At 45.7% G+C, this 27,981-nt stretch overlaps 1 protein-coding gene across 3 annotated transcripts in view; it reads left to right on the forward strand.

The window, feature by feature from the left end:
* AGFG2 (ArfGAP with FG repeats 2) overlaps positions 1–27,981 on the forward strand; it is a 1,592,250-nt gene that overhangs the window by 587,814 nt on the left and 976,455 nt on the right. For all 3 annotated transcript variants that reach the window (XM_069644975.1, XM_069644984.1, XM_069644992.1), the window contains one exon: positions 10,517–10,688. In XM_069644975.1, the coding sequence (XP_069501076.1) occupies positions 10,517–10,688 (172 nt within the window). The remainder of the gene's footprint in view (positions 1–10,516; positions 10,689–27,981) is intronic.

Below are 27,981 nucleotides of genomic sequence, written 5' to 3' on the forward strand. Positions count from 1 at the left end.
TCGTTTCTACTCTACTTGGAAAGGCTATCTCGCGGCGCTATCAATCTTCAAGCGCACTGCGGAGGAACCATCGTATTTCAAACTACCCTTAGTAATACAATTTCTCAAGGGATTAACTAATGTCTATCCTCCAAGACCATTCCAAGTTCCCTTATGGGACTTAAATTTAGTCTTAAATGTCCTAATGGGTACTCCCTTCGAACCACTCCACTCTTGTTCTCTTAGATTTCTCACTCTTAAAACTGTCCTATTAGTAGCACTAACATCTGCTAGGAGAGTGAGCGAATTACAAGCTCTTTCTTGTAAACCTCCCCCACCCCCCATACAATTTTCCATAAGTACAAAGTTGTCCTACAGGTGAAGCCTAATTTCCTCCCAAAGGTGGTTTCTGAATTCCACATCACTCAGAAAATTACCTTACCTTCATTCTACCCTCCCCCCCCAATACGGGGAAAGAGGAAGAAAGGCTACATAGGCTGGACCCAAGGCGAGCTCTAAGCTTTTACATCAGCAGACTTGCTAGGATTAGGCAAGCAGACCAATTGTTTGTAGGGTACTCAGGTCACAAATTGGGACTACCCATAACAAAAACAGACTATTTCCAGGTGGATTATTTTGGCCATTCTGGAATGTTACAAACTGACAGGGAAAGAGCCCCCTCAAAATCTTAGGGCTCATTCAACCAGGGGTATCGCAGCCTCTTCGGCCATCCAAAGAGGGGTACCGGTCCGAGACATATGTGCGACTGCCACATGGTCGTCCGCACATACATTCACAATATTTTACAACCTGGATTCCTCCGCTAGTCAAGAGACCAGATTTGGCAAAGCCGTATTACATTCGGTTCATTCCTAAAAGGGATACATGGCATTCTTACTCCCACCTCCAATTACATACCACTGCTATGGGAGTGTATCTAAGATAAGGAATACGTCGGAGGACACAATTCCTTCGAAGATCAAATAACTTCTTACCTGGTAACTTTCTTTCGATGGGATGTTCCTTATCGCACCTCCCATCCATCCCCACAGTAATGCTTCCCTTGTGGTTACAGCTCACGCTCCTTCAAGGTCAATAGCCAATTCATGCAAGACTTATCTTCTGCTACAAAACGGAACTGAGCAACGGACGCCGCGCGTGGCTATTTATGGGCATGGTGACATCAGCGCCGATACGGTGGCTGTCGAGGGACACCAACTCGGCAGACGTCGATGCGCAGCGCCCTCTACCAAGAAAAAACTTCCGAGGCCAGCAAGCTGGAGACGAATTATCTAAGATGAGGAATACGTCGGAGGAACATCCCATCGAAAGAACGTTACCAGGTAAGAAGTAACTTGTTCTTCTCCCACACTACAATGCCTACACTAAACTCCTTTTCTCCACCAATCATTGGTCTACCACAAGCAGAAACCTATTACTCGTACATTGAACAAACTATGAGCCATCTAAATAAAACATGAATTAAAAACATGGATTGTGAAAAAAATATACTGTAATATTATTTGCTAGTTCCAGAGATAAAAATACATAGGTTGATAATGTTGAAGTCTTTCAGATAAATTAAAATGAGAGTGCAGTGAACTTTGACTAAAAAGCAAAGATAGTTGCTGAGCTGAAAACGATAAGACCCTGGAAACAAATAGTTATCTAACCGTTACTTGGAAGAACAGATGAGCCAATTCAGCTAGGAAGGTAAAAAGTGGATCGATGACGATATTAGTTGTAGATTGCAGAGATGGTTGCTTGGTAAATGTAAATGTGTTTATAAAGGCTTAGAAATGTGTATGTGAATGCCTGACATGTTCGTTGACACCCACCCACCTAGCCTCTATGTGAATGTTTGACGTCGTCGTTCCTCCCAGCCCCCTCACGAGCCCACGGTCACAGGTGCCAACTGCCATTGATACCGGAGGTAGGTTGGATGAGGCGGGCGCAATTTGTTAGTAAAATTGTGAAAGCACAACGATCTTTCATGATCCCATTTGATGTTTGGACGTGTTGAGAATTTAAACAAATGTCTATTATCTCAGTTCTTTTAATTTGTGTACATTTAGTTTAGTAAGGTGGATGGCAATGACAAACTACAATTTGTACTGCTGAGGTTGAGGTACTGTCTGTGTAAATCCCTGGTATTGTCTAAAGTTACTGGGTAATTTTTCACGATTGGCTTGAATCACACATGCAGGTATTACGAACGTTGAATCTCAGTCTTCCATGAATCCACCATGTTAACGCACGATAGGCCACAAGCCTGTACCACCTGTGTAAAAGAGACAGAAATAGTTTACATGAATGAACAAAATTGCATTTATTTTGTTTGCAACACCTTCGAAACTGTAAAGCACTCTTATGCTTTAAAAAGTACCTTTTTCAGAAAAGTATTGACAGTGATTGCAAAGTATGGATAAATTAGAAATGTGCACAGTCAAGCAAAAACAGTTTGGTGTATAGGGAAATACTGTTTTTAACTTACAAGTGAAAGAGACGTAATTGTTTGGATGTTAAATCTAATGATCAATACTTTGGTTTGAGATTAGAAAGAGTAATGTATTGAATTTACTGAAAACATCTTTCATCAGTGATCCATTAAAGTTAAAATGATGTAGGAGAACAGCCATCTCGGTTGTCAACCCTACAATATACATATATCATTTTACTTGTTACTTGGATTACAAAGGCGAACTGTAACTTGAAGTTCGTGCATAAGGACCATCATTCACAAGACGGGTCTTGTAACTCAATAACGCATAGCGGCAGTGTTGGCAATGTAGGCCAAGCAGCCACAGTTTTCTCTGCAAAAGAAGTTCTCTTCCAGAGTAGGCATAAACTTGCATCGATGGCAGGTACACCGTGTGGAAACTTCATACGTCTACCATACGACTGGGTTCAGGCTTCGTTGATTGATCGTCAAGACTTTCATCTGATTCCTCATCCTTTCGGCTACTTTCTCTTTCAAGTATTTCCTCTTCTGAAAATTTGGGCTCATACAGATGAGGCTGAATTGTTGCTCTAGCTCCTGAATATTGAAGAATTAGAAAATCCGAGACAAAAATAAAAAAAGTGTATACAGTAACGAAATGAGGTTTAACATTAAAATTAAATGTTCAAGAATGACAAGAGAAGAAACAGCCATGTTACAAAAACCCTTCGAGCAAAGACAAGATCAATAGAGTCAAACTTTGAAAGTTCGCAAAAAACATGCCATGTTACAGAAGAATTTATAAATGGTTTGGTAAAGATATTTGTACATAATATGGGAAATGATTAAATAAGCGACTACTGTGTCAATTCATTTTAGGCAGTGTAAGTACCTGTTCGAATGGATTGTGTCCTCCCACATATTCCTTATCTTTGATATTCGGTATCCAGCTTCAGCAAAAATCTTCGACGGAGGGAGCTGTCAGTCGATGGCAGCAACTCGATGTCCCTCAAGGGCCTCCTCCTCGACGATGTCATTGAAGGGCATATAAGGCACGCGCAGCATCAGTTGGCTTCAGTTCTGTTTTTTCACAAATGCCATCGCTTCGAGAAATACGGCGCACTTCACTTCTTGAACTTCATTAGTTCGAGAAATCGAGAGTTGTCTTTGTTGACATCGACAACCCCGAAGACCGGGTTAAAAAAGTGTCGTGATTGTGGGGCGACAATGTCATTGACCGATCCTCATCGTATATTTTTTTTATTTATAGTTTAGTCAATAGTGTGAGGGATAAAAATAGGCTTTGGACTTGTGACAGTTTCCTTAGTTTTGATTGAGGTAGGGAAACCCTCTCAGCTTTAGGGAAAGGCAGGCGAGACCCAATTCCCCACCCTTTTACTTTCAATACAAGTGTATGCCAATCATGAGCCCACTGTGTCGGAGTCCTACTTCTACACCCTTACAGGTCACTAATGGTTTATTAAGTCTTATCCAACGGTGATACACGGACATCTCAGCATCTGTCCGATGTACAAGATCGGGACATTATACATTGTTTCCCACCACCGATAAAGGTGAAAAGCAGGGATGTCAGTGGGCCCCAATTTATTCCTTTTGGATGTTGATTCTAGTACTTCTCTTTGGAAAGTTAATCCACCCTCTTTGAAGGGTGCACAGCTATTTTGGACTTGCCCCGGGAAGTCTCCAAAGCGGCCTGCTAAACAGAAGTTACTATTTTGGGAACTATAGTTTGACATTAAATATGATAAAAACAAAAATGATGGTGTTCCGGAAAAGGGTGAAACCTTGTAGATTTTGAAATGAATGTAGAGATGAGGGGGCAGTCTCATTTTTATTTGAGCCTATTCTTCTCAAAAAGCTGCTTCCGTCAATCATTTTAAGAAGACGGTTGAAAAGTTATCTTTAAGGATCAAAGGGCTTTTTACATTGTTGTTTCAAGTTTGGGGCATTCTGATTGGAGAAGTGCGTTGAGGTATATAAGGCAAAGGTCTGTTCCGTGATTTTTTTGGTAGCGAAATCTAGGGTGGTTCATACTATCATGTCCTGGATGAGTTGCAAAATAAATGTGTGTGCTGAATAGCAGGAATCCCTTGAGATACATACTTATTTTTAAAAGCACATCTGGGATTGTTTTGTAAATATGAAGTTAATATCCGTGCAAGTGCGATTGTTGCCTTCCCTGGTAAAGAAAGCTACTTAAGGTTATGAAGGCACTGACCATTTGGATAGGGATGGGATATAACTAAATTTGGCACATTAAGTCACCTCAAAATAGCTCCAAAAGCAAGAGCTTGTCCGATGGAAAAAATATACATTGACTGCCCTCTTTAGCCTTTTAGAGACTTGCGTATTGCAAGGAGAAATCTGTGAAATAAGATCCCCAGAAGGAAGGAGGCTGGTGGTAATGATAGGTTTAAATGTACCCACTCCTCAATAAATTAAGGTGTGAATGTACTTGCAAAAAAGGAGTCAAAGATTTGGTCATTTTTTTGTTAATTTGTCGTCGTGTCTCCGTTTTGCGTAAGCATTGAATGCATGGGAGCTATGTTTTATATAATTAATTGTAATGATCAGGCTTTTATGTATAGCACATTTGAATATGTTAAAGTTGTTTTTTTTATTTTGGGCTTGCTCTGTGTAAATTGTATGAAAAATATGATGCATGTTTTTAAATATTGCTAACTTAATGGAGAAATTAAGTATTAATTGAGTACTACAGGTCATTACATGGCAGGCTTTAAAGAACACTTAATTGGGGCTTTGGATGTTACCTCCTAAGAATTATTTGGGAATGTTATGACAAATGGTTCATTTTAAAACTCCAGTGGGATGTTACATTAGTGAACTGGTTGGGAATAAAAAGAATATATTTCTTTTCTCTGTCCAAAAGGGATTTTACACTACACTTAGTGGCAAACATTGGTCAAAACTTTTAGCATTTGATGACCACTTAATAGAGGGGTGTGGTGGTGTTAACTAAGTATTTGGATTGATTCATTGGCTTGTCAGTATACACGTATTAACAGTAACTTAATTGGATTTGAATATAGGGCAAATTAATTATGAAAAATGTGGCATGCATTTACCTTCTCTGTCCATTACCCATGTGTCAGATGGGCAGAGTATCAAACGATGACCATTTTCCACTAGGACACTATGTAATAATAAATTTAGGTGACACCAACATTAACATTGCAGATAAATATGAATGGTGGCATCAAACACAAACCTCACTTGTACAAAAAGCAGTGCATGCACATTATTTAAAAGGAAAGTTGGGTATGCATGCCACCTATGTGTCCATTATGCTTCTGTTAGCTGTACCATGGAACAGAATGGGACTATTTTCTCCAGGACACTAACATGGTTCAATTATTTTACTCATTAATACATTAATCAGCTGGGCAAAGTAACTGAAGATGACAGGGTTTTAACAATGACACTACTATAATACGTAAGGACATTTACTGAAAATGTATTTGCATGGTGGCAACTAACACAAATCTTGCATGCATAAAAATAAACCAGCTGGAACCATAGCAGACTCATTGGCCAACATTATTGCACAGTCCAGGACTCTCTCCTGGCTACAGTGCTACTGAGGACTCATTCCTACAGCACCTCCTTCTAGGCCTCTACACCATGGGCCAGAGCAACTGGCGAGCAACAATTTAGGGTGCAGCGAGCAACATGTTGCTCCGGAGCTACACATTGGGGATCCCTGCTCTAACAGGTATGCACATCTCTTGAATACGGCATTCAAAGGTGGAGGACATGTTTATCTGGAGCACTCTAGGCCCCATCAGTCTTCAGAAAACCTCTGTTACCTTGGAGCCACACCCCTCCCACCTGAATGAAGGCATCTAAATTTACCATCACCCAGTGTTAGTCTCTTGTATTTGGAGTGCTTCAAGCTGCGGAATCACCTTCTGTCTAAGGGCATGCATGCTCACATGGTGCCAGCTAAAGCAGCGTTGTCAATAGTTTCTCAACTACCTGTTCTCCCAGAAGAAATATGCAAGGCCACTTGGCCCTCTCCACATGCAGTTGGTAGGGATTAATACTCCATGGACATCAGCTCGATATCCAACACTAGTTTCAGACAGGCTGTTTTGTGCACCTCTTTGAAAATAGTGAATTTAGTCCTCCCTCTTTAGTTCAGGGTGCTTTGCAATCTCCGATTCGTATGGAGGAAAGGGAATAGGATGTCGGAATAAGTTCAAGTTACCATACTGGACTCAACCTTTCCTCCATTTGCCAGTTCTTCCGTCCCTGCTAATAGGATTGTAGCGATCCATGCTGTTCGAAAATGCAAAGCGGGGCATTAAGCATGCACATTTGAGGCCTCTTGTGCGTGTACTGGTTAATGGAGCAGTACAATTTGTTGTGGTCCCATCTCATCTAGGGATGAATCGGGAAAGGGGACTATGGACTAAAAGTAAAGTAGTCGATACAGCTTGTGAGAAACCCGAGGCGTTTCTTCCCAGCTATTCCCAGGGGACCTTTGTTCAGCTGACCAGGGGAGGGCCATCCCTCTTGGATCCCAACCCTGTGGGCGGGTGAGCGAGGGAGGATCACCTGGGCAGGGGGCCCTTGGGTACTATGGGAAGACACGCCCTCGGGCGAGACATGGTATTCCTCCCGTTACGATACACCCCTACCAGACCTTCCCTCAGTTGTCATGGGATATTGTCAACCAACTCCCATCTTACCCCAGTACCTGTCTGTAGGGAAAAGGCGAAACCATTAGAGAAAACAAAGACCATCCCTAAATTCCAACATGAGTTTTACCCCTCTTTCCTCGAAACACACTTTTCAATGACCCTACATTCAAACGCCTTTTCCAGACAAAAATCCACATCTTTTTCCCATTTTAGCCATCAGAACACCACAATTCCCATAATCCAATTCCCCTATTGAAATACCCAAGGACTGGGACAAAGAAGAGGCAACTGGGAGTCATGAGGATTACCCATAGGAATCCATGGGCAATGGATTCCTATGGACAGTCTCCATGTTGTCCCGATAATGAGGTCAGGCAGAGTCTGGCAGGGAGGGACAACTGCTCACACCTGACTCCAATCAACTCTAGCTGGCAGTATAAAAGCAGCAGCCAGAAACAGAACTTTGAGCAAGCTGGGGATGCTGAAGGATGCAGGGACGCTAGAGGGAGACCATTGTTGCCAGAGAAAACCTGGAAAGCCTTGAGGAACAACAACTGCTTCAACACTGGACTGGTTTGCTCAGGGGAGGTTGAAGTGTGAAGTGCAAGCTGTGCCTCCAGGAGGCCAATGCAGGGGCAGCTGTGGTCACCTGGTGGCACCCATATCAGAGCTCCTCCCCAGGGCCAAACCAGAGAGCCCAGGCCTTTGAGGTGCAGGTGGTAGGACCCTGACCTCAAGCAAAATATCCCCTTTTTGCTCCTGATGTTCCCAAACTGTGAGAATGCCGTTTTGGGAAGCTGAGGATGTGTGAGCAATATATCTGGAAGTACATTATGGGACTTGGAGTCCAAAACTTTAGACTTTGAAAATTTAGAGGCGTCTGAGCCCGACTGGAGGGGGAAGACCTTTGTAAGCGGACAATCATATCCAGTGTCACAAGACTAACAGCTTCTCTCCCGGGTGATGGGCAGAGTTGTGGAGGTACAAGCAGGAGGAGAGCCATAGCCTTGACTCCAATGGAAGACTGACGGAAGCAGGAAGCCTCCCATCGCAACCAGTGAGTGAAGGAGAAAGATGAAAGCCCGGTTTTTGTAGCGAAGCGATTGCAACAAATGAGAATTGACTGAAAAGGAAAAGCGGGGTGAGTGAAGATAACCCCAGCATGTGAAAGAAGGAGCGGGGAAAGATAGAGTAAATGAGTGGTCAGGCGAGGGATGAACGCTCATTCAAAGGTCTCGGTGAAATGTCTTGTGAACTATGAAAGTGATTGTTTAAAAGGCTTGCGTTCCAAAACTCTTTTGTCAGAAATGCAAGGAATGTTAAGTGATACCATTAGAGAAAGACCCTCGGTTTGTGAGATTATTCGCTCTCTCCCTTGGGCAGTGTCTGCATAGATGAAACAAATGCCGATGGAAAGCTCACATATGGAAGCGTGGGAAAGACTTTGTCGGGCTTGGATGGAGGATCTCGGCATAGATATTCCTAATGTGGAATGGGAGCACTTGCTTCGTATAGGGGTACAGTCAAACATGGATTTATGGCTTAGGTATGTTTGCAAATAATTCTTTGCAGACTGTATTGGACCCCTTCTAGATTGGCCAGGTTAGGACTGTTGAATGCTGATACCTTTTGGGGTTGTGGTCGTGATGGGGGTACCTTAGTGCATATGCTATGGACATGCTCAAGGGTATCTGCCTTTTGGAAATAAGTCCTACATAGATTCGACATTGTACTGGGGTAATCTTTCCCACGTACTCCTTGTTCAACGATCTTGTTGTCGAACAGAGAGAGAGGGGATACAGCCAGAGGAAGAACGGACTGAATTAATAAGGTCCTGGTAATGGCAGCTAAACAAATACTAAAAGTTTGGAAATCAAGAAAAAAGACTGTTGAAGAGTGGCTGTTTGATCTTCGCACCTTATTAAACTATGCGAAAGTAATGTTAACAAAACAAGGAAGAGAGGGGCATTATTTTCGAAGTTGGGGTTCTTTTACTGAACTATACAGCTGAAGCTCATAAACATGAATTGTTTTCTGTATGCAGTAGTTGGGGGGGATTATTGTAATCATTATATGGTGTCGGTTGTTGGTGTTGTATTGTCGAATACAATTAGATATCTAAAATTTTGTTGTGAAATAGGTTTGTAGTAGTTTTCTAAGGTTTCACTTTTATGAATTTTTAGATTATAATGCTTGATTGCTGAACAGATTTAAGTATTTTGCAATCTGGGTGTAAACCCATGATATTATGGATATGTTGATGTTTGTGTCCTTTGTATGTTTTATTCTGAAATAATAATAAAGTGATAAAAAAAATGTTAAAAAAAGGCTTGCGTCCGACCGAGGGATGTCTAATTGAGTTTGAACTGTGATTACAAAACAAAAGCAAAGGGAAGTGAACGCCCATCAACCACCAAAAAATAGAACAGCATAGTTTGATCCCGGCTGAGGGAAACTAAACTGACAGTGAACCATTGCGTGAGAGTTAACTACAAGGACCAGAAAACCTGATCTGAGCCCGATTTAGGGGGGATCCGAGATCTGAGCCCGACTGAGAGGGATCGGGGGTGAACCATGAGTCACATGAGAAAAAATATCTTATTCTGCAAACATTGCATTAAGAGGATCTGAGCCGGATGAAGAACATTGTGTTAAAAGGATCTGAGCCCGGCTGAGGGGGATCTGGGGTGAATAGTGAACCGCCTGTGACACCAAGTACTGTGAAAATATGAAAGAGGAAAAGAACCCGTTTGTTGAATCAGGCCCTCTGGATCCAGAGAATTTGAAAGGCAAAGAGACTTGGGCACGGAAATCCCTGATGCTAATGTTTGAACTGCACCCTCGTGCTAGAGAAGCCAGAGACGGTGCTAAGCTAGAGTGTACTGCCTTGTCCCGTGCTGAAAACATGGGGGTGGGAGGCCAACGCCCTGAACATCCTGCCATATCTTTCCCACACTATTTGTATTTAGGGGTAAGGATTGACAATAGGTTTATAAGTATAGGCCATTTTATTTTGACAAGACACCATTAGGACTGGGTTATTATTATTTGATGGTCATAGCTTGCTCCCATCTGTAGATTTAGGATTAGATAGGTGTTTTTCAAACCCTTTTAAAGTCAATAAACACCCTTTAACTGTGATTACTTGTGTCTGTCGTCTTACTGTTGATATCATGGTTTCTTTACAAGCCCCTCATTGTGTTAATTATTTTTAAAAGATTTTTTGATAAGCGTCATCTTGCTGTAGGACTATCTTGGACAGGGCTCTCCCATGCCTGTGGCCAAAGGACTTACAGTACTGTAGTTACTCGGGTGATCAACTTACTTTTCCTCAGTGTGTTTCAAAAATGTATTACCATGCCAGTGGACCTGTTGAAAGGCTGATCTCATAAAATCTTCATTTCTTTTGTAGGTGACGCAGTCTCAATCCCGGCTAAGCCACCAGAGAGCCTCCCAGCAACAGCCACAGTTTCAGGGTGTTCAAACCAAGAAGGGGAGCACAGATCTCCTTGCGGACATTGGTGGGGATCCCTTTGCTGCTCCTCCGCCTTCACAAACATTTGCAGGTTTTCCAGCATTTGGGGGTAAGAATTGATACTGTAGGTTCTGCACTAGAAATCTCATCACCATTGCCTTGACCCATTCATTTTTTATTTTGTGCTTCAGTTGTAGTTTTTATATGTAAAAATAGGACTAACTGGTCTTTGCAGTAATAGTTTTTGGACAGATGAGCTTTGTAAAGCAACTTCGCTATTGAAAGACAAGGTAGGAGTGGTGCAGTCTGGCAGTAAAGTCTGTTTCCTGTGTCTATTCTGTGAAGGCGGAGCTCTGAGTCAAAAGATCCTAATCCTCGCGGAGCGAACCGTTTAGTGGTGCAGTCTGAGGAGCTGGTGTGCCTTGGACCTCGACCAGTTTTGTTGAACGACAGAAAAAACTCCAATTGCCCTCAATTGTTATCGAGCCAGCAAGCGGAAGGTTCGGTGAGTGAGTTGTGTTTTACGCTCCCACTTGTGATCAAGGCTTAATTTCGACTGCCGGTGGTGTCCATCCTGACTTACATCTACACCGTGCCTGATGCCCTTCATATTATCGGTTCTTGCCTCCCCTTCCTGTCATAAATTGGAAAGAATTAATAAACTCTCATGCCGCCGAAGGGCCCATGCACTCGCAGACAAGGGAGAAAGTGCAAAGAATTGTCGGCTGGTTCTGGCTTGGGCATTTCTACTAATGATTCTGCGGAAATCCAAGATCCCCTTGGGGATCGGAGTCATTGAGGTGATATCCAAATCCGATATTACAATTGATTGCGATATTGCCACGCGGGGGTCTGATACCTTGCAACCTCTTGGGCAACCTCCTATGTTTAACATTTATAATGAGGGGTCAGTAGAGCCGGTGCAGGAGTTGGAGCGAATGCAATATGCTTCAAATGGGGATACAAGATCTTGCCACAGCACGCTACCTAGGGAGGAATCGACTAAAACGAAGATGCCGGTCTCCTGGTGAGCGCATGGCTAATGTGACGAATACAGCAAAATCTTCGACTCCAAGCCAAACAAAGGAATTCATGAGGCAAGAGGGGTCTGAGGTTAGTGATAATACTAATACCTTAGAAGTCGGGGAGAAGATGACAAATTCCCATACTTCTACTTTATGGCAGGACTGCTCAGGTTATGGGGAGCAGTCTGTTGAGGACGGTTTTGCATGCCCCGAATCCCTTGACTATATGCAAAACAATTGTGATGAACCGGTTGAAATGGATGTCCCCTAATCAATCTATATATTGCCTTGAGATCCAACAAGCGGGTATTGCCGCTAGGCTCTCAAGAGACATTGCTGTAATTAAAACGATGGAAAGTCAGAAAAGGCTCAGTGAGGTCTTTAATAATTTGCCATGCACATGATCGAACACCTACAGCTAGATAACAAGAACCTGAGGAGGACAGACTGAATGAAAGTAGGGTGGAAAGCATATGGTCCAAATACAAATCGCTTTTAACAAGGATTGACTAAAATTGTACCCCTCTGGAAAATATCGTGATAGCGGAACAGGCATCGAAGGTGCATTTGTTTCTGCCAACAATCATTGAGAAATCTAAGGAAAGGGAAGGAAGCCTACAGAGTGCTTCCTCCGTATCCTCTTCGGATTCAGAACCCTTAGAGAAACCATTGCTTCAGCAAAACGGATCGTCTAGGGTACCAGTCCAGAGGGCTCCTGAGATCGAAAACATTCAGGCCATCATAATGTCAAGTTTGACAGTCTCCCTCAATCCCTTTATTAAATTGTATGAGTCCATGAATGAGTCAATTAAAGAGCAAAGTACTCTTCTAACAGCTCATACCAAGGTTTTGTCTCTGGAATCTATAGTGGATGCACTAAGAACGCTTGGAAAAAGAAGCGGAAATGTCTTCACAGTGGCAGGAAAGGCTGTTTGACCTCGCGAGAGGGGAGGCTAACGAAAAAAGTACGCTGATGACTGCTATTCTCAAGACTTTGAATTGGGCAAGAAAGGCCCAGGAATGTTCTCAGTTCAGAAATTATTGCTCTAAAGCCTCCTTCGCTCAAAATGATTGCCCCGGTCCCCAGCATCCACCAATTAGATCTCTGGATGAGTCAACTGGGAGGAGAGACATGCAAGTTCAGTGTGATATCATCGTGGAACGGAGTCCAAGGGAATTTCCCCAATGCGGGTTTCAATCTGGGGCCAATGCACTGTCGGGCGTGAAGAATATTCCCTTGAGGTACAAAATATGGAGAAGGTTCCCCACTAAGGTACAATGATGGCTACTTTGTGAACTATGGTAAATGGACCAGCCAATGAGTTTAATGCCATGACATCAGGCGCAAAGCCCTTTGTGATCTTTGGAAAAACAAAGACCAAAGCCCCTGTGATGAAAGGAGGGGGTACAACGTAGAAAAAGCCCAAAAACCTGCAGAATAGCAATAAACCAAAATCACATGGCTTGAGGGTGTATTTGCGCAAATTAACAACTCACCCGCCGGTATCATCAAAGCAGGAAAAAGCGTTGAAAAATAATATCACTAGGAGTGATGCCAAACCCAGTTCCATCTACTGAGCTAGAAAAAGTAGATGTGGTGATGGATGAGGAGATGCACCGTTGTCTCGAGTTATCGATCTACTCTGATGGGACTGTTAATGAAGAAGCACCGAATGAATCATATTGGGGCAAAATTAAGCTTGATCCACTGCCTTCTAGTGGTGAGGTAGCTGGCTCTCCCTCCAGGTCTCTTATTAATTGCCCTAGGAACCAAGTTGACAATGTCCTGCCGCCCCAACAATTTTGCACTCTGGAAGAAAGAAGAAATAGAACAACCACCCATACAAAGTCAGCAAAGGAGTGGGATTGGGGAACGATTCCTCATCCCACCCTAAGAGAAAAAGCCAAGGAAATATTGACAAAAGCACGGCTGTCTAACGAAAATCCAGCTTTGATGACCCCACTAGAAAGATGTATCCCCTGTAAGGATGGCCTAATTCTGAACCGGGTGAATGTTTTAAGGCTTTTACATTGCGCGCCAAAGCTAAGAAATACTAAATCCGAAGATATGAAGATTGTCCAATTTATTAATGAAAAGAGGATGGACTGGGCCGCTCAATTTATATTCTTCATTTATATTCTAGCCTGGTGCGTAATATTTACCCTGAAGCAGCAGGAGATTTACTCCCACTGGGATTTGAGATCTCAGAAAAGCCATTTCGTGGATCAGTAATAGGTGACCCACCTAGGCCCATTCATGTGGAAAATACTCACCTGAGTGTGGAACGGAATACATTATCGGGAAAGGTCCAATCCACGTCATCTGTGGACCCTCAGCATTCCATATCCCACACAAGTGTTTCCATCAAGAGCGAGAGATCGGCCATCATTAAACATTACTATGCATTGCGCGATGCTTGATAAAAGGATGATAAAGATTGATCAGGAGCAGAAACCATCGGACAAAAGTAGACAAGATGGGTCTTGGTTGGCAGGTGCCCTGGCTCAATCGTTCAAGAATTACGATCCAGAAACAAAGGATTTGGTGCCATACCAGTGGTGCTCCTGTAATTCAAGGGGACATGAACATCTCGTTCATAGGCAGGGGTCTTGTCTCAAGGAATATATCTGCCGACAGGAGACATGGCTCTGTAGTGCCCCCATTTGTGATGGCTCTGTAGTTTGCTGTAACCCGGCAAAAATAATCCATTGGGTTGTCTCTCGTCGGGGCTACTTACCTTAGTAAAGATGGGCAGAGGGCTGAAAGTAGTGCAATCTGTTAATTTAAAACTGTTTGTCCAACTGGTTTATTTAAATTGGGAAAGAACTGGAGGCTTACCAAATGTGTCCCTGGTCATATATAACTTGTACTGGAACCCAGCTTTGGTGAATGATGCTTCATTTGTTAATTTGATTGTCACTTGGATAAATAGGGTTTATATGAATGAGACTAATTCCCCCCTTTATAATCTGTGGAGACCTTAATCTTAATTGTTTTGATGGCATGGGCAAAATACTTCCACGTACAAGTAAGCAGGAAAAAGCCTTGCTTTGGATAAAAGAACTGAAGGACCGTGATATTGTGATGTTAAATGGCCAATCCAGGGGTACATGTCTGCATATAATACATGGAGATGGGGCACTCAACACTCTTGCCTATATTACTAGTTCATATCATCCAACGTCTATAGATGGGCTTCTTCATTAGAGGTCTGCCCTATTGGGAATAGTGACCATTGTCTCTTGGAATTTAAATGGAAGGAAGGTGGTGTTTTGATGCCAAACATGAAAACTGAGATTGTCCAGTTAAGCTGGGCCAGGAATAGTCTTTGAATCCGGCCCGGGGATGTGCCTGTGGCGATCGAGGGTTTGAGGCAGTTGTCACGGTTCAGGGGGGCGACCCTGGCCTATGAAGGCCTATTGCTAGTTTAAATCCACCCTGTCCTTGGGCCCCTGTTCTGGGGCTGCGAGGCTACACCACTACAATAAAGACCTGGTGGAACAAGGTAAAATATACTAGGCGAATTTGAGAAAACTGAGCCAGTGGATCACAGCCAATAGACACGAGCTGATAAGGAAACGGAAGCAACAGTATCGTAATTGGCTGTTATCATTTAGGGCCCTTGGCATGCAGCATGATGCTGAGGTAATATTGAAAATAGCGGGAAAAAAATACTAGGGACCTTTGGGCCGTGTTAAATAACAATGAAAGCCACCAACTGGCAAGCCTGGTACCAGCAGTATCTGAGGTCAAATGAGATGAGCATTACTCATATCTCTTTGCCAAGGTGCTGCTTAGGGAGGATGACCCATCTGAGCCCAGATACTTGGGACTGGCTTTGGCGATGGAGGTTGAGAAGCAATCTTCTAGTAAAAGACATGTGGTTCAAAATGGGATATCATGTTTGACAAAGAGGACATAATGTATTTAATAAAAAAAAGTAACATATCGCAGGCTGCTGACCCTGATGACCTTAACAACAACATATTAAAGCAGAACCCGAAACTATGAACAGAGTTCTGCCTTTTGTTTAGACAAATCCTGGATTGCAAGGAAGTGCCAGTGTCCGGGAAGTCTGAACTCATTTTTCCGGTGTTCAAGAAGGTCGATATTTGCTTCCCTCTTACTGCAACAGCTTCTTAGATGGGCTAGAGAGGCTGGGCGTCTGCATCCTAGACAGACTGTTTTTATCAGGGGAGTGGAGACAAATCTTAATCTTTTCCTGCTGACTCATTAAAGTCTAGGGCATTTTGTGTAGAATCTAAACTATGTGGCATTCATCAATCTTGAGCAGGTCTTTGATAGCATCAGGAGGGAAAGGTTCTGGGGCAAGCTGTTGTGCTTGGGCTGTCCGAGAGATCTGGTGGAGACAATTATGTCCCTGTTTTCAAACACGAGTGTGCAGGTCAGACTTTCTGCCCAGGGGCATCTCTCTGATAAGATCTTGTCATTTAGGGGTCTGAAACAGGGATGCTCTTGGGCCCCCACTCTATTTAACCTTTTCCTGGCAGATATTGAAGGAGGTCAGGATTCTATCCAGGTCTTTCCCCTGAGGCTATATAATCAGTCACTCCCTCCCCTGGGTCCTTTATGTCGATGACATTATCCTGGACCAGACGACAATGGGACTGCAGCGGAAACTAAATGAAATGGTAAAATACTATGAGCTGAATGATTCAAGGATAAATATCAAAAAGACAAAAATAATTGTCTGGGAACGTAAAAGGGGGAAAAAGAAGATGGGCTTTAAATAGATAGTAGGCAAGGTTTCTCTTGTGGATACTATGATTTATCGAGGTGTGACCTTGAACCGGAGTAGCATTGAAAAACAATGGATGGAGAACATTCGACTCAAATTCTCCCTGGTTCCTGTATGTACCTTCTTTAAACAAAAGTTTGTGCCCATCCTGATTTATGGTGCAGAGACCTTCCGGATGTGGCCCAACTTTTCTGGGAGATCATTGGGGGTTACTTTTGGAAAAGAGCCTTAGCCTTCCCCAATCGACCCCCGAATGTAATGATTAGATTTGAATTGGGGCTCCAATCGATGCGATTTGCAATCAAGTGGAACATACTGGAATTTTAAGGGAATTGTATTGATATAGAGACACCGCTCCCTTTTGAAATGCTAAAAAATGATCTAAATCTTTTTCTAAGGTTAAGGCTGAAAAGTGTTAAGCCAGGAGGACGATGTTGGGCGAACTGATTGTCGGTTCTGTGGTCAGTCCCCCATGATCGAATCTCTTGAGCATCTTACCACAGATTGTGAAGCCTCAAATGGCTTGAGGAGGAAATATTTACATAAGGTCATCAAAGGTTGTAAGTCTTTAAGCCAAAGAGAATGGTGGAACATATTCTTAATTGGTGATAACAAATCAGCCATTATAGGGTTGAGGAAATTTGTGGAAGAAGTGCTGATCTAAACAGATGGTTGGGCGTCCTGCTACGGGACTAGGCTCTTGTAAATAGTCTGGTATTATATTTCTATTAGGACAAGGCTTGTGATTGTAGTTTTGAAGATGTATATGACTTTCCCTTGTTTTAATGAGATGGCAAAACATGTGAATTTGTATGAAAAGTTGGAAATAAACCTAACCATAATAATAATAAAAAAAAAAAATGGAAAAAAGAAAGACAAGGCAGCAACATAGTGTAAGATGTATCCCCACAATGCACATGTACTCAAATGGATTCTTCAGGTTCCTTTATTTCAGCAGGTAAGTCGACTAGAATAAAGCCCCTCCTTCCAGCTGCAGCTAAAGGGGAAACTGACTGGAGCTCACAGGGCACTCTTCAATATACAGCATTCCATTGAACATAGAACACCACCTCAATAATAAACATGTATTAATGCCAGGACAGACCCAGCACATGCACAACCTGAACATAAACAATAATAACTTTGAAAGCGAACACAGAACTGAGATGAGGAATAATGTAGAAGGCATATCACATAGCACACCTCCCCTCCTCACACAATGAACACAACATCAACCTCTCAGTGCGATTACCCTTGTTTCAAATGTAACAATCTTCCAAGACCACTGCATCACTCATCACCTTGGTCCCTCACATGGGACCTGCAAACCCTTTTTGACCCTTTTTTTAAAAACTTTTTTATTTCTTGATTGTTTTTTCTGCATGAAACAATACGCTTATGAATGCATTCAAATATGTAAATTCTTAACTGTTGCACAGAGCAGTTTACTATAGCACTTCTGTGTACCAGATGTCATGACATTAAAATCAAAATCAATATTGTGATTTTGAGAGGTACATTTCATGTGGTTCTCAATCCAACAATTGCATTTCCCGCCACCCCCAAACACCCTCCCAACCCTTTGACCCTTGTAGACCAAACCTGGTTTTCATACCCAGACAGTGTCTCCTTCCTCCACCCTGGTCACTCTGACCTTCCTTTCAAGATCAAACCTGGCCTTCATGTCATCACTCTTCTCACAAACCCGTTCTTTGATAGGTCTTTTGTCCCACTCCAAAAATCTCATCCTGCCCAACCAAGCTGGGCAGGAGGATAAGTGCCCTAAACCAATGACTGATAACTATATCAGTAAATATAGTGTGCAAGGGAGGCGAGTGTCCATTAGTTTGACACTTATCCTCCTCTTTATACTTGCGACTTGCTGTGCCATTAAGGTATAAGAAGAGTGGGCCAACTAGACCAGAGATGACGGTTGACTATCGTTTAAATCATAATAGCGTTATATTTATTGTACACATACAATTATATACACATTAGCAATTATATCAACAGAGTTAGGCTCTATATGCCAAAAACACATCCCTCCGTACCTTTTTCATTCAAATAATTTCCACACGCATTCATCATACCTTCAGATATACTAGTGATATATCATTAAAACCACAATTTCGAAATAAATGTCAATCAGCAAGGGTGGAGGTCCCATTGTCCGTTAATTTGTGATCAACCTTCTTCAAGACGGAGAGCAATCGCTGATTCTGCGTTGCCTCTTCAAAACCTACACAATAGGGGGTGTGTGGCTTGAAAGCCTTGGTTCTAAAAAATAATAATGGAAGATTGAATTAGTCTTATATTGTCATCTGTTATTTAAACATTTACTAAATAAAGAAAACAATATAGCTCTGTAGCTTAGCTATATGTACCCGGCTCACCTCGTCTGAGTAAACTGGGGCCACGAACCGGTGTGTTGGAGTAAATCCTTCCGTGTGTGCTCCCACTTGTGTTGCCTCACGTCGAGTGGAGTGTGCTACAATGTGAGGGACAAGGCATCGGAGAACTCACTATTACGGAGAGTTCTTAATAGACCAATGCCAGCGAGAAAAATCGTCCAGTGTGTGGTTAATACACCGGCAGAGGAGGGAGACAAAATAAACCAGAGAGGAGCGTCACTGATTTAGTAATATATCAATAAAGACTCGCTCTGTCTCTCTGAAGAAAGGTTTGCTTACTTGGTATGGCCGCCTGCTGTTCGTGATAGAAGGCTGCAGGTGCAGATAAGGTACTTCTTGCCGGTCACAGGCTCAAATCGCTGTTCGTGTTGGGAGACCTGTGTTAATGACAAGGAATGCTTATTCAGAAAGCTTTTCGCACTATGCGTAGTATCCTGTGGTGACTGTGCGGGAATTGAACCTACCTGATGAGTCGAAAGAATGCTCTCCTGCCGGCTGCAGAGTCCGGCCGTCGCGTCTGATTCTGCTTCCTCGGACGCGGTTACTGGCGTTGCTATGGCGACGGCAGTGCGCGCATCTGGTAGGCTATTGTTCCATCTCACGTGGCCTTGATGAATTGTGGGCAATGAAGTCCTTACATCGACGGCTCAGTTGTGTAGTTGTGAAGGTGCCTTCATTGCGCTTATGTTAGACAGGTATTTTAAGTTTTTTTAGGATGCAGAACCGCACAGGTTCAAGAGTTGTGTCCCGGATGACATAATTACTGCAGATTACTTGCCGTTTCCATTTACTGCATATTAGAAGCGTGTCACATGGGATTGTGGGCATCGTAGTATTTGGCAGTGGGTGGAAGCCTACTGATGGCAGAATGCTGGACACAGCAAACCCGTAGGTGGCATAATGAAAGTGGAATCAACCTAGGCAGGTCAAAGGGCATGACTGCCAAGGACACTAGTTCATTTATTTCTGGTTCATTTAGAGTTTAGTGCATTCCATTCCACTGGAATATTTAGACCATGTTGTACCGTGTCTAGGGAGTAAATCCATTTTTGTTTCAGGCGGTGTAGGGCACTAGCCATATCTCCGCCTCTGGTTTTGATATTAATGGTTTGTAGTACAAACCATTTCATATCCAGATCTTTGATTTTTTTTGTTGAAATGGTCCACCAAATGTTTGTCAGGTGTATGGTTCCTGATGCAGGAGCGATGCTCGCCAATTCTCACCCTGACTTCTCTCGTGGTTTTGCCTACATAAAGTAGGAGGCATGGGCATGATATCACATAGACGGCATTTTTTGTACGACAGTTGGTGTGACTTCTCATCGTCCATGTTTTTGTCCCATATTGGAAGGTGTTTGGTCTCAGTGAGGGGGCATACGCTGCAGTTGCCACATTTGTAATGTCCAATGATGGGGGTCAGAGGAGGAGTCCCCATTGGTTCATAATTGTGTTTTCTTTAGATTTTTCACGGTATGTGTGGACCAATTTTTGACATAGGTTGCAGTTGCGTTTGAAAGCAAACATGCTTTTTTTTTTTATAAGGCACCTGGTTGTTTGACTAGATGCCAGTCTCGGTTGATCTTTTTGATCTTGTTACTGATAGGGTTGTATGTGGTACACACACACTAGTCTTTCATTTGATTTTTTTGTGTCCTTGCTCTGTAGGGTAAGTTCCCTATTCGTATTGGCAGCTCTCTTTAAATTGTTTTCGATCAGATGTTTCGGGTATCCCTGTGTGTCGAGTCGTGCTTTTAGTTGTGCGGCATGTGTGTTGTAATCCTCTCTGTCGGTACAATTATGTCGGTTCATCAAAAATTGTCCTTCACTATACTGAAAAACCACAGACAGAAACACCCTGCTGCACTACTCCAGCTTCCACCCGGAGAGTCTCAAATATAACTTACCCTATGGACAATGTTTGAGTATCTGACGTAATTGTACGGACAGAGGATTACAACACACATGCCGCACAACTAAAAGCATGACACGGGGATTCCCGAAACATCTGATCGAAAACAACTTGGAGAGCTGCCAATACGAATAGGGAACTTACCCTACAGAGCAAGGACAAAAAATCAAATGAAAGACTAGTCTGTGTTGCCACATACAACCCTATCAGTAACGAGATCAAAAAGATCATCAACCGAAACTGGGATCTAGTCAAACAACCAGGTACCTTATAAAAAATGTTTGCTTTCAACTGCAACCTACGTCAAAAATTGGTCCACACATACCGTGAAAAATCTAAAGAAACCACCATTATGAACCAATGGGGACTCCCGCCCCATCATTGTACATTACAAATGTGGCAACTGCAGCGTATGCCCCCTCACTGAGACCAAACACACCTTCCAGTATGGGACAAAAACATGGATGTTGAGAAGTCGCACCAACTGTCGTACAAAAAATGCCGTCTGTGATATCATGCCCATGCCTCCTACTTGATGTAGGCAAAACCACGAGAGAAGTCGGGGTGAGAATTGGTGAGCATCGCTCCTGCCTCAGGAACCATACACCTGACAAACCTTTGGTGGACCATTTCAACAAAAATAATCATAAAGATAAGGATATGAAATGGTTTGTACTACAAACCATTAATATCAAAACCAGAGGTGGAGATATGGCTAGTGCCCTACACCGCCTGGAACAAAAATGTATTTACTCCCTAGACACGGTACAACATGGTCTAAACATTTCAGCGGAATGGAATGCACTAAACGCTAAATGAACCAGCAATATATGAACTAGTTTCCTTGGCAGTCATGCCGTTTGACCTGCCCAGGTTGATGCAACTTTCATTATGCCACCTACAGGTTTGGTGTGTCCAGCATTCCGCCATCAGTAGGCTTCCACCCACTGCCTTGTACTACGATGCCCACGATCCCGTGTGACACGCTTTTAATATGCAGTAAATGCAAAAGGCAAGTAATCTGCAGTAGTAATGTCATCCGGGACACAACCTGTGTGGTTCTGCATCCTAAAAAACGTAAAATACCTTTCGAGGGGATTGGGTCCTCCGACGTATTCCATATCTATGACATGTAATCACCACAGCTGTGCTGCTTCGGAAACTTTTTCGGCGTCTGCGTCCTGCGTCGATGACGTCGATGCGCCGTCGTCGAGGACCTCCTCCGACGTCATCCGATGTGATAAGTAGGACGCACGACGCCCATAGCCTCAGTTCCGTTTTTTCCGCGAACGTGTTGCTTCGTGTTTCTCGGTTTGAACGCCTCGACTCTTTGGAGTTCTGTTCTTCTCGGTTCTTCGAACCTGTTCGTTTGTGTTCATCCTTCTGAAGATGTCTTCTACTTCGTCTTCGACCCCGCGTCCGGGTTTCAAGAAGTGCGGGGAGTGTGGGTCCAAGATGTCAGTGACGGACTCGCACGACGCCTGCCTCTGTTGCCTCGGGGAGGCCCACGACACAGATGACTGTGTCGACTGCCAGTCGCTCACGTCCATAGCCTTACGCGAACGTAAGAAGAAGTTGTCGGTAGGTCGGGTGTCCAAGCCCCGGAAGTCAAAGTCTGCGGGGCTTTGGACGGATGATTCGAGGGGTGACTCTCCGTGTCATCGTCGGAAGTCTCGTGGGTCTCCTTCTAGGAGTCGGTCTCGCCACTCCTCTGCCTCTTCGAGGCATTCTCGGAAGCACCGACATCGGTCATCTTCCAGGTCTTCTTCGGAGGGCTCTGCCCGGCACGTCGCTTACCCCTCGGGCCGTGCGACGCCGGAGGAATGGGCTTCCTTCGGGAAGAAGATGTTGGCGATTCTTGAGTCGCAGGGTACTCAGCCGTCCGCGCCCCGAGTGGGGTCGGTCGTGTGAAGTCGAGAGACACCGCTCGCAAGAGTGGTCGGCACGAGTCACGGGAAAGGTCCCGTTCGGACAAGGGGACTCGTTCTCGACGTACCCATTCCAAGTCCCGGTCCTCGACGCGTTCGAGACCGTGTGCACCTGTGAGGTCTTCGAAGAAGGCTTCGACGTCTGTGGCGTCGAGGGCGTCGACAGGTTTTCTCGAGGCTCTGGCTCCGAGGAAGTCGTCGATGCCGTCGACGCTCAGGTCGTCGAGGGACACGCTCGGGGCTCCAGCCTCGAGGGCTGTGTCGACGCCGCCGCATCTGACGTCGACGCCGATTTCCTCGACGCCGATCCTCTCGGCGCCGATGCCGGTTCTCTCGATTCGCTCGACGCCATCGACGCCTTTCGTGTCAGAGGTACCCCAGGGCACGGGTGGACCCCCTAGGAAGGCTCTGGTTAAGAGCAAGCACTCTCGAGTGCCTTCTTTTCGCCACCTGGATTATATTTCAGAGGCGGATGAGGATTCTGATGGCCTGGTTCCTAGTCAGGTTCCGGATGACATTGTCTCGGGCCATAGTCAGTTTGACGAGTTGAGACGGTCACTGCATGATGCCAGTGGACTGGACACCTCTCCGGAGGTGGAGTTTTGTAGGCCTGAGCCTGGCTCTCATGCTGATTCCTCGTACCGGCGCCTTATGGCTAGGGTTTCTGAGTACTTGGGTTGGTCTGCTCCCCCAGGGGAGTTTGTGCAGGATGATCTGACGGACATCCTTGATGTTGGTCCCCCAACTGACCCGGTTCTGCCGTTCCATATGGCTTTACAGAGAAGGGTGGCGGCGGCTTGGACTGCTCCGGAGAGTCTCCCGGCGGTGGGCAGATCCTTGTCGCGAAAATACCGTCCAGCCAGTGGCGACCCCTGCTACTTGACCAGGCACCCCACTCCGGAGAGTTTGGTGGTGCAGGCGGCCACGGCCCCGGCGAAGCAGGCGTCGTACCCTACCATCCCTCCTGATAGGGACGACAAACGTTTTGATGGCTGGGCGAAGAAAGTGTTTTCTTCTGGTGGTATGGCGCTTCAGGCGGCCAACTCCATTTGTGCCTTGTCACGTTTCACGCACACTCTGTGGAACTGTGTTGCGTTAGCGGCTGAACATGTTCCCGAAGGGGTTGAACGGGATGGTTTCCTTGCTATGGTCCAGGATGGTAAGGATGCCATGTGTGAGTCCGTTCAGTCGGGTTTGGACTTAGCTGAATGCGTCAGTAGGTCCATGGCGGCGAGCACCGTGATACGCAGGTTTGCGTGGTTGCGGAAGTCGGGGTTTGCGCCTGATGTGCAGTCCCGGCTCCTCAACATGCCCTTTGATGGTGAACACCTTTTTGGCAGCAAGGCTGACGAGAGCCTTGAGAGGTTGCAGACCTCAAAAGCTGCAGCGAAGTCGTTGGGCGCTGCAGTTCGCCAACCTCCGCCTTTTCGTCCCAGGGGACAGCAGTGGAGGGGTGGTTCCTTTCGCTATTACTCGTCCTTCAGTAAAGCGAGAGGAGCTGGCAGTCAAAGAGGCCAACGCAGGGGTACCAGAGGTGGACGACAGGGTACCCGTGGTGCCAAGGCCGCTCGGGCAGTTGCCTCTTTGCCCTCAGGTAACGCCGCAGCCGCTCCCGCTCAGTCGTGAGGCCATGTCCCATGGTTCGCCGGTTGGGGGAAGGCTGGCGCAGCATCTTGTAGAGTGGCAAGCCATTACTTCAGATGTGTGGGTTCTGGAGATCATAACCCACGGCTACTGTCTTCCTTTTCGGCACAGGCCTTGCGACAATCCACCGGGGAACCTCTCTTTGCAGAGTCCGGATCCGCTCCTTGCGCAGGAAATTCAAGCCCTGCTGGAGAAAGGCGCCATAGAACTGGTGCCTGTAGCGGAGAGGAACAAGGGATGGTATTCCCCTTATTTTTTGGTTTCGAAGAAAGACGGGGGATTGAGACCCATCATGGACTTGCGCGGTTTGAACAAACTCCTCAGGAAGGACAAGTTCATGATGGTTACTCTCTCTCAAGTCCTCCAGGCCCTTCAGCTTCAGGACTGGTTGGTGTCACTCGACCTCAAGGATGCTTACTTCCATGTGCCGATCCATCCCAAGCACAAGAAGTACCTGAGGTTCGCGGTTGGCGACTCGCACTTTCAGTTTCGGGTCCTGCCGTTCGGATTGACCTCCGCCCCGAGGGTTTTCACCAAGCTCATGGTGGTGGTGGCAGCGCATCTCAGGCAAGGGGGGATTCACGTCTACCCCTACCTGGACGATTGGTTGATCAGGGGGAGCTCTCCCGAGCAAGTCCTGGATCATCTATCGATCACCTGTCGCTCCCTTCACAGGCTGGGCTTCTCCCTCAATTTAAAGAAGTCCCATTTGACGCCAACACAGCGGCTCCAGTACATCGGAGCAGTGCTCGACACTTCCCTGGGGCAGTGTTTTCCTCCCCAGGTGAGGGCTCTTCACATTCAGCAGATGGTGCACAAGTTTCAGCATGCCCAGACGCTCCCAGCGTTCGAGTTCCTGAGGTTGCTCGGCCTCATGGCATCCTGCATTCTTCTGGTGCCAGAGGCTCGCCTGCGGATGAGATCTTTGCAGTGGGCACTCAAGACGCAATGGTCGCAGTCCTCCGGCAGGATGTCGGACTCGATTCAGGTGCCGTCCTCGGTCGCCCGGGACCTTCTGTGGTGGGCCGTCGAAGGCAACTTGATGAAGTGGGCTCCGTTTTGGCTTCCCTGGCCGGAGGTGACGATCGTGACGGATGCATCCCTCACGGGATGGGGAGCTCATGCCAACGGGCTGACAGTCAGCGGTCGTTGGTCTCCGTCGGAGTCCAGACTCCATATCAATCTGTTGGAGCTGAGGGCCGTCAGGCTAGCCCTGAAGGCTTTTCTGCCGTCTGTGCGAGGGAAGAATGTCCTGATCCTGACGGACAACACAGTGGCCATGCACTACCTCAACAAAAAGGGGGGGCAGGGTCACTTCCTCTGTGCAGAGAGGCGATGCAGCTCGAGTTCTGGGCCATCCAGCAGGAAGTTTCGATCTCGGCAGTTCATCTGGCCGGAGCCGAAAACGTGACGGCGGACGCTCTGAGCAGGCAGAGCGCGATCTCTCACGAGTGGGAGTTGGCTCAGGAGATTCTCCTGGAGATCTTCGCCCTTTGGGGGACCCCTCAAGTGGATCTCTTCGCCTCCAGTGTCAACCGGAAGTGCGAAAGGTTTTGCTTGCGGGAATTTCCTCCAGAAGGAGCCTTAGGAGACGCGTTCGTGGTGGAGTGGTCATTCCCGCTGCTGTACGCGTTTCCTCCAGTCCCCGTCATCCCGCAAGTGCTGCGGAGGTTACGGAAGTTCGGTTCCCGGATGATCCTCATTGCCCCGGCGTGGGCTCGGAGGACGTGGTACCCGGACCTTCTCGACTTATCCATCTGCCCTCCACGTCGTCTTCCCTACCGAGACGATCTGCTCTCACGGGAGGGGGGTCAGGTTCTCCATCCAGAGGTCAGATCCCTCAACCTTCACGCTTGGCTTCTGAAAGGTTGAGGTATAAGGATTGGGACCTCCCTGAGGACGTGATGGAGGTGTTGCTTTCAGCCCGAAGGCCGGCAACAAAGTCTTTGTACCGTTGCCGTTGGCGTAAGTTCTGCGACTGGTGCAGAGTTCAGAATGTGGATCCTTTTGCATGTGACATCCCCATGGTTCTGTCCTTTTTGCTTTCTTTGGCCCACAGTGGCTTGCAAGTGGGTACCGTTAAGGGTTACCTGGCGGCGCTGTCCATCTTTAAGCGCTCGTCTGAAGAGTGTTCTTACTTTAAAATCCCTTTGATTTCACAGTTCCTGAAAGGGCTCACTAATGTGTTCCCTCCGTCACCTTTCCTGGTGCCCGGTTGGGATTTAAACCTGGTTCTTAAGTTTCTTATGGGTGCTCCGTTTGAGCCTTTACATTCTTGCCCTTTGAGGCTGTTAACTCTGAAAACTGTGTTTTTAGTTGCGGTTACTTCCGCTCGCAGAGTGAGTGAGTTACAGGCACTTTCAGTTAAGCCTCCCTTCACTGTATTTCACAAGGACAGGGTTGTCCTTAGAGTTCGTCCTTCTTTTCTTCCGAAGGTAGTGACGGAATTTCATTTGGCCCAGAAGGTTGTTCTTCCGGCATTCTATCCTCCTCCGCATCCTGGTAAGGAAGAGGAGAGGCTCCATAGGCTTGATCCTAGGAGAGCTTTAAGCTTTTATGTTTCACGCATGTCCCGGGTCAGAGTGGATGATCAACTCTTTATTGGTTACGCTGGAAAGCGTTTGGGGCAAGCTGTGACGAAACAGACTTTGTCTCGCTGGATTATTTTGGCCATCTCGGAGTGCTACCGTTTGGCGGGTAAGGACCCACCGGCTTGCGGGCCCATTCTACCAGGGGTATGGCTGCGTCTACTGCCCTGCAGAGGGGTGTTCCTATTCGCAACATCTGTGATGCAGCCACCTGGGCTTCAGTACATACATTTGTACGTCACTATTCCCTTGATTCCATCCGAGCACAGGATCTGGCCTTTGGCAAGGCGGTCCTTTGCTCTGCTATTTGATTGGCTATTCTACATTTTGATTCTAAATTATTTCCCTCCTCCTTGCTTTGGTACTGCTTTGGGAGTCTGTCATAGATATGGAATACGTCGGAGGACCCAATCCCCTCGAAGAACAAGTTACTTTCTTACCTGGTAACGTTCTTTCGATGGGATGGTCCGACGACGTATTCCATATCGCTCCCGCCCTGCCTTCCCCGCTGCAGAATTTCTTTTGCGATTGCAGCTTACGTTCCGCAAGGCTTTGTGTCTGACTGGCAGTTGACTTATGTCACACGTTCTGGGGGAAAAAAACTATAACTGAGGCTATGGGCGTCGTGCGTCCTACTTATCACATCGGATGACGTCGGATGTCGGAGGAGGTCCTCGACGACGGCGCATCGACGTAATCGAAGCAGGACGCAGACGCCGAAAAAGTTTCCGAAGCAGCACAGCTGTGGTGATTACATGTCATAGATATGGAATACGTCGTCGGACCATCCCATCGAAAGAACGTTACCAGGTAAGAAAGTAACTTGTTCGTCTAACCTAAGCGCAATGAAGGCACCCTCACAACTACACAACTGAGCCGTCGGTGTGAGGACTTCTTTGCCCACAATTCATCAAGGCCACGTGAGATGGAACAATAGGCTACCCGACGCGCGTACTGCCATCACCATAGCAACGCCAGTAACCGCGTCCGAGGAAGCAAAATCAGACGCGACGCCCAGACTCTGCAGCCGACAGGAGAGCATTCTTTCGACTCATCAGGTAGGTTCAATTCCCGCACAGTCATAGGATATTACGCATAGTGCGAACAGCTTCCTGAATAAGCTTGTCATTAACACAG

Source organism: Ambystoma mexicanum, chromosome 1p (genome assembly GCF_040938575.1).
Source record: "Ambystoma mexicanum isolate Mex_15411 chromosome 1p, UKY_AmexF1_1, whole genome shotgun sequence".
Classification (NCBI taxonomy): Eukaryota; Metazoa; Chordata; class Amphibia; order Caudata; family Ambystomatidae; genus Ambystoma; species Ambystoma mexicanum.